Raw genomic sequence first — 10,000 nt, forward strand, 5'->3', positions numbered from 1 at the left:
GAGCAGCTGGTGATTCATGCATTTGCCCATGCTTTACTAGAGGCTGTGAGAGCACTGGCACAAAAACCCAGGGATGCCAGGGGACCTGCTTGTGCTTTTCTGGTATAAAGAGCAATTCTGGAGCACAGAAGCAGAAGAGAAAAAGGGGTCTGAGAGGGTGTTGGATCCAACAGTGTGTAAAAAGAATGCTGTAAAGAGGGCTACAGTTTCTGTGCTATGCATTATCACTCAACAACTAAGCCAAAACCCCTGAGAAGCGCAGATATCAATATACAGAGACAGCACAGACATTGCTGCTGATGCCAAAGCTGCTCAAGAGAAATTGTCACTGAAGAGGATGGAGATGAAAAAGCTTTTAACTTTGAATTAAAGGAACACTGCTGAGCCCTGTGTAGCTATTTGAACATGATTGATATGCCAAATATCTGCAGGGGTGGACAAATAACTAGCCTGAAAATGTGTATTCAGGCTATTGTTTTCTTGACATGCACAGGCATGTATTTTTGAATGCATCATGCTCAAAGATATTTATATGCCTCCTAGTAGCTACTTGATGCTGTTATTTGCTATTGATTTGCTATTCATTAGAAATATCACACATTTAGTCTAAATTACCATCTAATTGAAAAAAAAAAAAAAAATATATATATATATATATATATATATATATATATATATATATATATATATATATTTTTTTTTTCCAAATAGATGGTAATTTAGACTAAATGTGTGATATTTCTAATGAATAGCAAATCAATCTTTCTGCAACATTTTGACAATGAAAGGGTTTTTTTTTTGTTTAAAAAAAGAGAAAATGGGTCAATTTGGGATTCTTCTTCTCAACTCTGAGGTCATTCACCGCTTACAGAGTGACATCAAATCACCATTTCTATTCACAATAAAGATCTTTAGATTTATAATGCCTTGCTAAAGCTGTACAACTATACATTTCACTGAGGAGAAAAGTACACATCACAAACGTGCTGGCCATATTGTTGTTACCCCCAAAAAATGCACAATATGAAGGGTAGAGATGTCATTCTGACTAGTGAGATAGTTATTAGGAGATTGAATGAAGCATTATGCTTAACATAATCCGGATAATATGACTTTTTATACAAATTGCACACCTGTAAAGTGATAATTGCATCGTAGGAGGTGGAAGTAGAAATGTCTCCAGGTTACAGACGTAACCATGGTTTCCAGCACAGGGCCCCTAGACAGGAACACATCTAAGGCACACAGGGCTCACCGCGCCCCTTGCTTGTACAGAGTGGATTGCCCCTCCGAGAGAACACTCTCTCATCTATCGCGACAAACCAGTCATCAGATCTGATTCAGGGTCAGCATCTTGAACCCGAGTCTTAATAGTAAGCAGTTCAGCTGACGTAGATCTAGTATAGGGTGCAAGGGTTAGCGTAGCAGCTCCCTGAAAGTGTCGGGGCGGAGATCGTATAATGAGGTTATAATGAGCACAGTACCCCTTCCCGGCAAAATCCCCTGAATATCCTGTCAGGATTTCTTGGCCGAAGTCCTCTTATTTAAAATGACGGTCCTCAGATCCGTCATTTCTCAGGACTTCGGGCCAGAGCGTCGCACATGGTCCCTAGTAGGGGGAGTGGGAGTAGCGATGCTCTGTTTCTGAACCTCCCAGTGTTGCTACTTACCAAAGACAAACACACATAGAGCGCATCCTGAACAAACAGAAGCTGGTGCCATGCTTTCCATTCGACTGATTACACCCATGATTTAGAACGTGGAAAACGCGAAGCGTTCCCAAAGCATTGTTGACGCAGCTTGAGTTCCTGAAGGAGAATTGTACCTACCACTGTAGGAGGTGTTAATCAAGTTAAGATGCTTGTGTTTCCTTTGTATGGTTGTACGTTTTTAAATAGCATTCATAGACACTTTAATTTTAATTGCTCCTGTGTATAAAGGCATTCAAAACATAACCCAGTATAAAGTAACTGACACACTCTAGCAGTGTGTGCCACTAAATATATATCAGATAGTGTGATACCTGTAGGCTGAGTGTGCTGCTGACATTGACCCTGGGCAGAGACAGTGCCATGCTCATGCTGCTCAGCTTCCCCAGCCATTTCTCCAGCTGCTCTAGTGTCAACACGCGCTCCAGTCTCGCCAGATTCTCCACATGGAAGGGCAACAGAAGCACCATGCTGGCCTTTCCACCCCACAGTCCCAACTCCAACACCTGCACCATATTCTCAATGTCCTCATAGTGACCGTATACACCTGCAAACACATGAACAAAGTTTGTTCTTACTATCTGATATACTGTGGAAGCAGCACTGCAATTTAAAATAATTTTAAGCACAGATTCAGCTACTGTAGCCAATCAGAGCAAGTCGGCAGTCAGAAACAACCGTGAATGTTTATGTGCCACATCATCAGTTAGTACACTTTACTAGTGTGCCCCTTTAAGCTGCGACAGCACATCTTGCTGGCATTCCAAAAAATCAATCTGGCATCAGCAATTTAATGTCCAACGGCAGTAGCTATAATCCATCGGAGGCTCCTAATAGCATCGTAAATCAGCTAAGGCCCAGTAAACATTGTTGTCTTCAGTAGCAGCAGCTGGGATTTTATTTATTTTTTTGCTAAAAACATTCTATGCCAATGAAACTATATATAAATAGGACACATACAGTAGGTCCTGAACAATTGGCAGGCTTAGTAAAGAAGGGTAAAAATAGATAGAAGTGTAGTTAATTAAGCAAATGATCAGAAAAATCTTTGCTGGAAATGGATTCCAATACCAAATATATATTAAGAGAATCACAAGAACATTGTATTAAACAGTAATTAATTCATGGTTCTATTTATATTTCTTTAATATTTTTAAGTTTTGAGGAACTCTGAAGGGGTCACTCATGACTTCCTGTTCATTGGTGGTATAAGTATGAGGTGACATAAAGGCAAAATTCTCTTATTCCTTCATTAGCATGGGGAAGTGTAAAGAATACAGAGAAGTGTGTTAAGGTTCATAAATCAAGCTACACTACTGAAAATGCCACTATCCACATGCCTAGGCCAATAATGATGAAGATTAGAACGGCCTTGCTGTAATAAATCCTGGAAAAGAACGCTGGTGTGTTTTACACACTTTTCAGTGAGGAACATGACTAGAAAGGCAGAATTTTCTCCAGGGATCAAGGTTGGAGTTTAGCAGAAGATAGTAGCATTGTGGAGACATCAGCTAAACAACACAGATAGACACAAATATACAGTAGATGCTACTTTAACTTGCTGTTAACTGTAAAACTGATTTGATGGTTAAAACCATAAAACCCTCAGGCTAGGTTTAGTGTAAAAGAAGTATGATTAACATTGGTTATCTTTAACCTGAGCCAGATACACAAACAATATATTTTATATTTATACACACACGATACCATAATTTTTCTGCTGGAAATGTTTCAGCATATTTCTTCTAAGAATATTCACCCAAAATCTGCACGTTGGCTCAAGGACATAAACATTTCAACCAACTAATTTATTATGTGTTTTTGGGGGAATAAATACATCACCAAACTGTGCTAGACTCCGGCTTTCCAGTATTGTAGATTAATTTCTTTATGAATTGACAATCTTTGAACAGGACATGCTTATTAACTGCTTACATTAGACACAGTTTAAAGCATGTAAAAGAATAAATGGTTTCAAGCAGAGTACTCAGGCTTTTGCCTAGTAGGAAACTAATAGCCATGTAGTCCAAGTTCACTGAGGGGACATGGAATAGATTATCTGGAAATTGTCATAATATGATTTACCACCATATTTTATGCTGCATTACAGACAAATATATTGCATATCTTACTTGATGCATTATTTTGCATTAATATATATCATTGTGTTTGAGGGTTAGACACTGTTACATTTAGGACAGTGTTACATTGGGGGCTTCTAAGTTCCACACATACTGTATTGTCTAACAGTTCTGAAATGTTCTAAAGGGACCCGAGCTTGTTACTTGTAGGTTGTTATGCTGTAAATAAAAAAAAAGTCATAATTATCTAGACTGAGTAGTTTTGTTTAAATGAATAAAAATGGCTGCAAAAAAAAAAAAACAGTAAGAACAAACCAATTACCTGCTGTGTGCATCATATGTACTTTGGTGTACTTGGTCCCCAAAAAGCTTAGAAGATCTTTATTTTCTTTGTCAAAGCCATGATCCCACAAACCTAAAGTAAAACAAAAGATAAAAAAAAAAATCTGAATCCTTTTGAGAACACAAATGCAATATAGCTGCATATATCTCACACATACACACACATATACAGTTAACGGTTCTTTAGAGCCATTAAAAGGAAGTTGAAAAGAACATCAGCCAATCTTGTTTTGTGCCACCGAATGAGGCCATCCTTCATAACAAAGCCAGCTTCCACTAGGAACTTGACAGATTAGATCCTATTAGACTGAAATCGTACAAAACTACATTAGGGACACAGTGAGAGAGAAAAGAGAGTGATGAAATTAAGACAAGGCAATAGCGAGCGAGAGAAAAGAGGCTGCACACATGAGGGAGGGGTGACATAGGACATATTATTGCAGTCCATTAAACCCATTACGTTCTATAACAAAGATGGGATTCGATAAAGAGACTATTAGTAGAATTATAGTCACATGTGCTTTTTTCACTAGTCTTTTCTCCCTGTTGAATTAGCCACAAAAACGTGTGTGTATTTGCGACACAAACCAGAAAGAAAGCGCGAGAGAGAGAGAAAGAGAGAGAGAGAGCGAGTGAGAGAGAGAGAGACGAAAAGAAATATCCATTATTACTATAATGGGATGACAGCTTCACACAATGTGGGGTTACAGCATTTCACCCCATTATTGTAACCCACTACATCAAATACACTCTGGTCCGCTTCTGGGGTTAGATGAGACAGTCTTCATTAGCAGTCACTGGCTGCTATATCTGAGTACGAAGTCTGTCCTCTTTATGTAGACATGAGTGTGATTTAAAGCCCGATGCGAGCTGGGTCTGTAGGAAGCAGTTAGTCACTGCTGGATCTTTACATTTCCATTACTTTTAGTGCAACATAATAATTTGCCACCCGTTTCTCTTCATTACAGCTTTTTAATATACAGTTGTGCAAGCAATAATAATGATGCTTGCTTGCTTTGTGTTCTGTCACATGTTCAACTCTTAATGGGGAAAAGTTATCTTTAAGCTGCTATGCTTACCATATGAGGACTACACGGGAGCACAGTGTCCTCAAATACTAGTCAAGTCAAAGTCAGAATCTCACATTCTTTTGAGAGATTAAAAAGTGAGGTTTGGGTGGAATCCGTTAAACAAAGCGTCTTTGTTTGGTGAACCTTAGACGACTTGCTTTAAACGAGAAATACACCTGATACTGTGTTTGCGAAAAGCCGCATGTGTCTACCGGATGTTTGCCAACCATTGCATACGATTCAATGGCATGCAAGAGCTTCAATTAAACGTGTGAAAACAAGGTGAAGGCAATCTTCTTGGATACTGATTATAGAGATGATGAAACCTGAGTACTCCAAGGTTCAAAACACAAGTCATGGTATCTGCTGGTTATTAATGGGTCGTCATGTAGCTTGAAACAGAAAAACAGAAAACATATAAAAGGGGATTTCTGCAATGTGAGTGCAACAAAGGCCATGCAAGTTTTTTAGCACCACAAGCTTGGCTGTGAATCAGAAGAAGCGATCGAACCTGAATGTTTATCTGGGCGATGTCGCATCTAATGTATGCTCCAGCAGGAAAAAGAAGTGAGAAAGAGAGAAAGAGAAAAAAAGAGAGGAACCTGGCCACAGAGAGACATCCCTTCCATTAATTACACTACAGAAAAACAATAGCACTATTGTTAGGCTTTGCATCACGAGTCCGCTCCCACTTGAAATAACCCCAACCCCCGACCACAAACGATGCTCAGGGAGAAAAATAAAAGGACAAAACAAAATTAGGTAAGCCATTTTCCTCCTCGCTCATCAACTCCGTGATTATGGAACAGCGTGCTGCTTTGGGAGATGCTTTTATTAAAGCATACACTGGTGTGCACTTGTGGGTTTGTGTCTGTTTCCATGTTTATTGTGTGTGGGTGGGTTTTTTTTAGTACTGTTGACTTTCTTTCTCTCTCTCTCTCTCTCTCTCTCTCTCTCTCTCTCTCGCTCTCTCTCTCTCAGTTGCTGTTTGTATGTGACAGAGGAAGAACAAAAGCTTAATTAATTAACTGTAGTGGACAGACTCTCTCCTGGGTAGTACTACCATCCCTCTATCTGTCCATTCCCACTCCCTCACTCTCTCTCACTCTGTTTCTACCATTCTGTCCTTGAGTGCTCTCATAAGCGTACAACAGCAGTGTAAAAGATCACCACGTGCACTGGTGGGGAGGAATAATTAGCCGAAGAGGAAACAGACAAACCAGAACAAGAGAGCTGAGGATACTAGAGGGACCTACTGCACAAATCTGCTCTTCCATGGCTACAGCACAATTTCTAATACAGTTTAATTTAACTCATGAGGGAGACTGATACTCACCTGGTGAATCAAAAAAGAAGAAGAAGACTTTATTTGTCACATATAAATGATAGCAGCACAAACAAGAAACTACAACGGTGCGGACATCTACAGCCATACTAGATAGTGTTCATTATTCTCGCAAACCATTGTCTAAAGCTCTTGCTATAGAGTGAGTAGATTTCTTTATGCCCATGAGCCGCCTGCTTTCACTGGAAGAGGTCATTTCATTAGACTGCAAAAGACCATCCACAGGATGTTCTTTTTCACATGCCATGCACATGCTACCATAAAAACTGTGTGCAACAACCTGGAAAGCGCATTATTTACAATTGCTCAGAGGAAATCAGGAAATTGTGCTGGATTCAATAAAGTCAGGATGCCGGTAACCTTTACAAACAATCTGTCTCCAAAAAGCTCCCAATTATCATGTTTTTCAAAAGCTGGACTTTGGGAGTACATTCACACAGACACATGACTGGATAGAACCATTGATTCAGATCACTATGCATGTAGCAAAGTATATTTACAATATTCATTCATTCATTTATTTATTCAATCATTCCTCTTCAGTAACCGCTTTACTCTGATCAGGGTCACGGTGAATCAGTAACCCTGTTAGAATTCAACCCAGATGGCACTCCAGTCCCCTGCAGGGTATCACGCACACACATTCACACACTCATTCGCACTTGGCATAACCAATCTAGCCAAACTTGAAAGTTTTTGGTAAGGTAGGAGGAAACCAAAGAACCCGAAGAAAACACAGACAGAAATTCAACACAAAATTGAACTCAGGAGCCCAGGGCTGCTACACATCATAATGTCCGAGATTATTCTGTATGGATTTAAGTCAACTGGCTGGATATGATTTTGATAATCATATTTATGGGAAAACAGCAAAGAGCAAAACTAATAATGTGGACTGACTGACAGACCTCTAAAAAAATAAGGAGAAGGGGAAAAAAGTTTTGATGGATGTGGGAAAGAGAAAGCGAATGGACGTAAAGGAATTACTATCGGACCTTCCAGCCATAATATGATTTACTTGTGAAATTTATAAATCCAAGCTCAAGTCAATTTTCATAATCTCATTCATGTGCTCTAATCTACTGTTTAATCTAATTTGTATATTTCGGTTCTGAATTAATGTGACCAACCAACTCCTGTGGCATATGAAGCAAAAGGAAAAAAAGAAAAAAACATAATTAAGTTGAAACCAGAAACAAAAGAAATTAATTAGATTACTTATCAATCCGCAGTCAATCATCACTTATTTTCACTGGTGCATTGTATTGAAAAGACAATCAGACTTCATTCCTCAGCCTGTTTAAAGGCAGATCAAAGTACTCCCCAGTATTATTAAGAAAAAGGAACTGAAGCAAGTAAGAAGTTTGAAGGTAAAATGATGCTTTTAATCCAGTCATCGATGGTTTAGGGCGCTACTTTCAACCTAGTTGCATTAATCATACTTCAATTATTATACATGCTAAAAAGCTCATTAATGCTTAAGTGTGTTCAACTTGTTATAAAATCATTATTAAATTTGCCGGATCGTGACGTACAGAAATATTGCGATCTTGCACGCATTTGAAACACCGTACCATGGGATACGCAGTGCAAAGCACTGATTTACAAATACGCCTTTATTTGTCATTACAGCAGTGTGAAATTCTTGTCTTCGCTACAGGACACTGTAAACAAGTGACATAGCAATCCGTCCAAAACGCATATAAAGACTACACAAAGTGCCTATTGAGGGCTAAAAAGTACTTGCGCAGTGTGTGCAGATAGAAGGTCTCACCGTGGGGAAGGAGATCTGGACACTTGTTACTAAATTATTCAGGATGACACATAACCCCCTATAGGAAGATAAATAAGCTCTCCATGATAGACTGGAGTATCATTAGTTATCAACTGTGCAGACCTAATACTGAGAGAGAGCACACACACACACACACACACACACACACACACACACACACACACACACACATCCAAAAGGCTTTCACGTTTGCAGGTACACATTTACATTCCGCAAAGAAAGAAAAATCACTACAGCTGAATAATCTGCTCGGAAATTAACCTGTAGAAAATTTGTCTCAATTATAGTTAATTTAGCACTGGTGATTTTAGTGGGTACACATTTTAATCAGCTGCATACAACAAGAACCCCCTGAGATGCAATTCTGTAACAACTAATCAAATCTGAAACAAACAGAGCAGACGTGCACTTGTTCGTAGTCTATTTATCAAGCACCAGCACACAATCAATCTACGTCTAGTGTCATCATGAGCACAATCTGTACTGGACCCATTCCCATCACTCTCTTGTAAGGATCAAACTAACTGCATTATCAGTGTGCCTTATGCAGAGGAGGACAATAGAGAAGCCACTTATTACTGCGTCCTATGCACATAAAAAACACCACATCGCCAGTATACACCGTTTCTTACGTATTCTTCCTTGTCGATTCATTTTAATGGTCATTTTGCCCCCTACAATTAAGTGACTGCCTGCCAATCAAATTCACTTAGCTACCACAAGTACCATTTAATTATTTTGTTAGTTTTTACCATTTTTCACAGGTACACTGAATTATATTTTTTCACATTATTATCCAAAACTGTGTTCTGGGGATAAATCCAAAAATAATTAAAGAAGGAAGTAAAGAATGACTTTACTAGGTGTTAAACTCTGGCAATGATTTAATATTTAAAATACCATTAATTTTACTACATTATGACACATTACACCATGATATATGGCATAGATTTATTATACAAAGATCCAATATTTAATGATATCACAATGAATCTGCTATGATTAAATAAAATCTTATTGAATTTCCTCTGATGTATGTATATTACCTACTGCTAATTTGTGAATTATAGTGACCTAGAAAAGGGCTACTTTAATAATCAAAATTAAGAGCAAATCATGCTAGTCTATTATAAAATATGGATTATAGTCTGTCCTTTTGAATAACAATACATTTGTAATAAATTTTACAATTCATTGTACCTTTCAAATCAATGCATCCAATCCAAGATGTTTAATCGCCACACTGCTATCCTTCATTTCAGTCAAGAGTTCCTTAAGCCTTTAGTTGAGGCTGGGTGAAAAATGTAAATTCAGTTGTGGCATAACTAGCGCACTAGCATAAATCTGCTTCTGTGTTAATTATCTGAAAAACTGTGGATTAAGAATGAGTATGCATATTCACAATAAATGTATTGGCATAACTAATACAACTAATATCTAATGACATTGTGGTACATTTTCCACTTTATCACACTGGAAATACTGATCATGTTCACATAATGCATACAACATGTTGGATTTTAAACAATGTTTATCATGAGCGTAGAATTCAGTTCTGGATGCAGCTGTTATTTGCTCTTGACCAGCCACCCACTTAAAGCACCATTCATTTTTTTACCCACAAATATTTTTCCTCCACTTGTTTAGCATTGAATTTA

The 10,000-nt window shown here is 38.3% G+C and overlaps 1 protein-coding gene across 1 annotated transcript in view; it reads right to left on the reverse strand.

The window, feature by feature from the left end:
- Window positions 1–10,000, reverse strand: part of serpinh2 (serine (or cysteine) peptidase inhibitor, clade H, member 2) — a 25,010-nt gene that overhangs the window by 12,347 nt on the left and 2,663 nt on the right. The window contains exons 3-4 of the mRNA XM_046852013.1: window positions 4,113–4,205; window positions 2,024–2,256 (exon numbers count right to left, since the gene is read on the reverse strand). Coding sequence (XP_046707969.1) covers window positions 2,024–2,256; window positions 4,113–4,205 — 326 coding nt within the window. The remainder of the gene's footprint in view (window positions 1–2,023; window positions 2,257–4,112; window positions 4,206–10,000) is intronic.

The sequence above is a fragment of the Silurus meridionalis genome, chromosome 6 (assembly GCF_014805685.1).
Source record: "Silurus meridionalis isolate SWU-2019-XX chromosome 6, ASM1480568v1, whole genome shotgun sequence".
NCBI classification, from domain to species: domain Eukaryota; kingdom Metazoa; phylum Chordata; class Actinopteri; order Siluriformes; family Siluridae; genus Silurus; species Silurus meridionalis.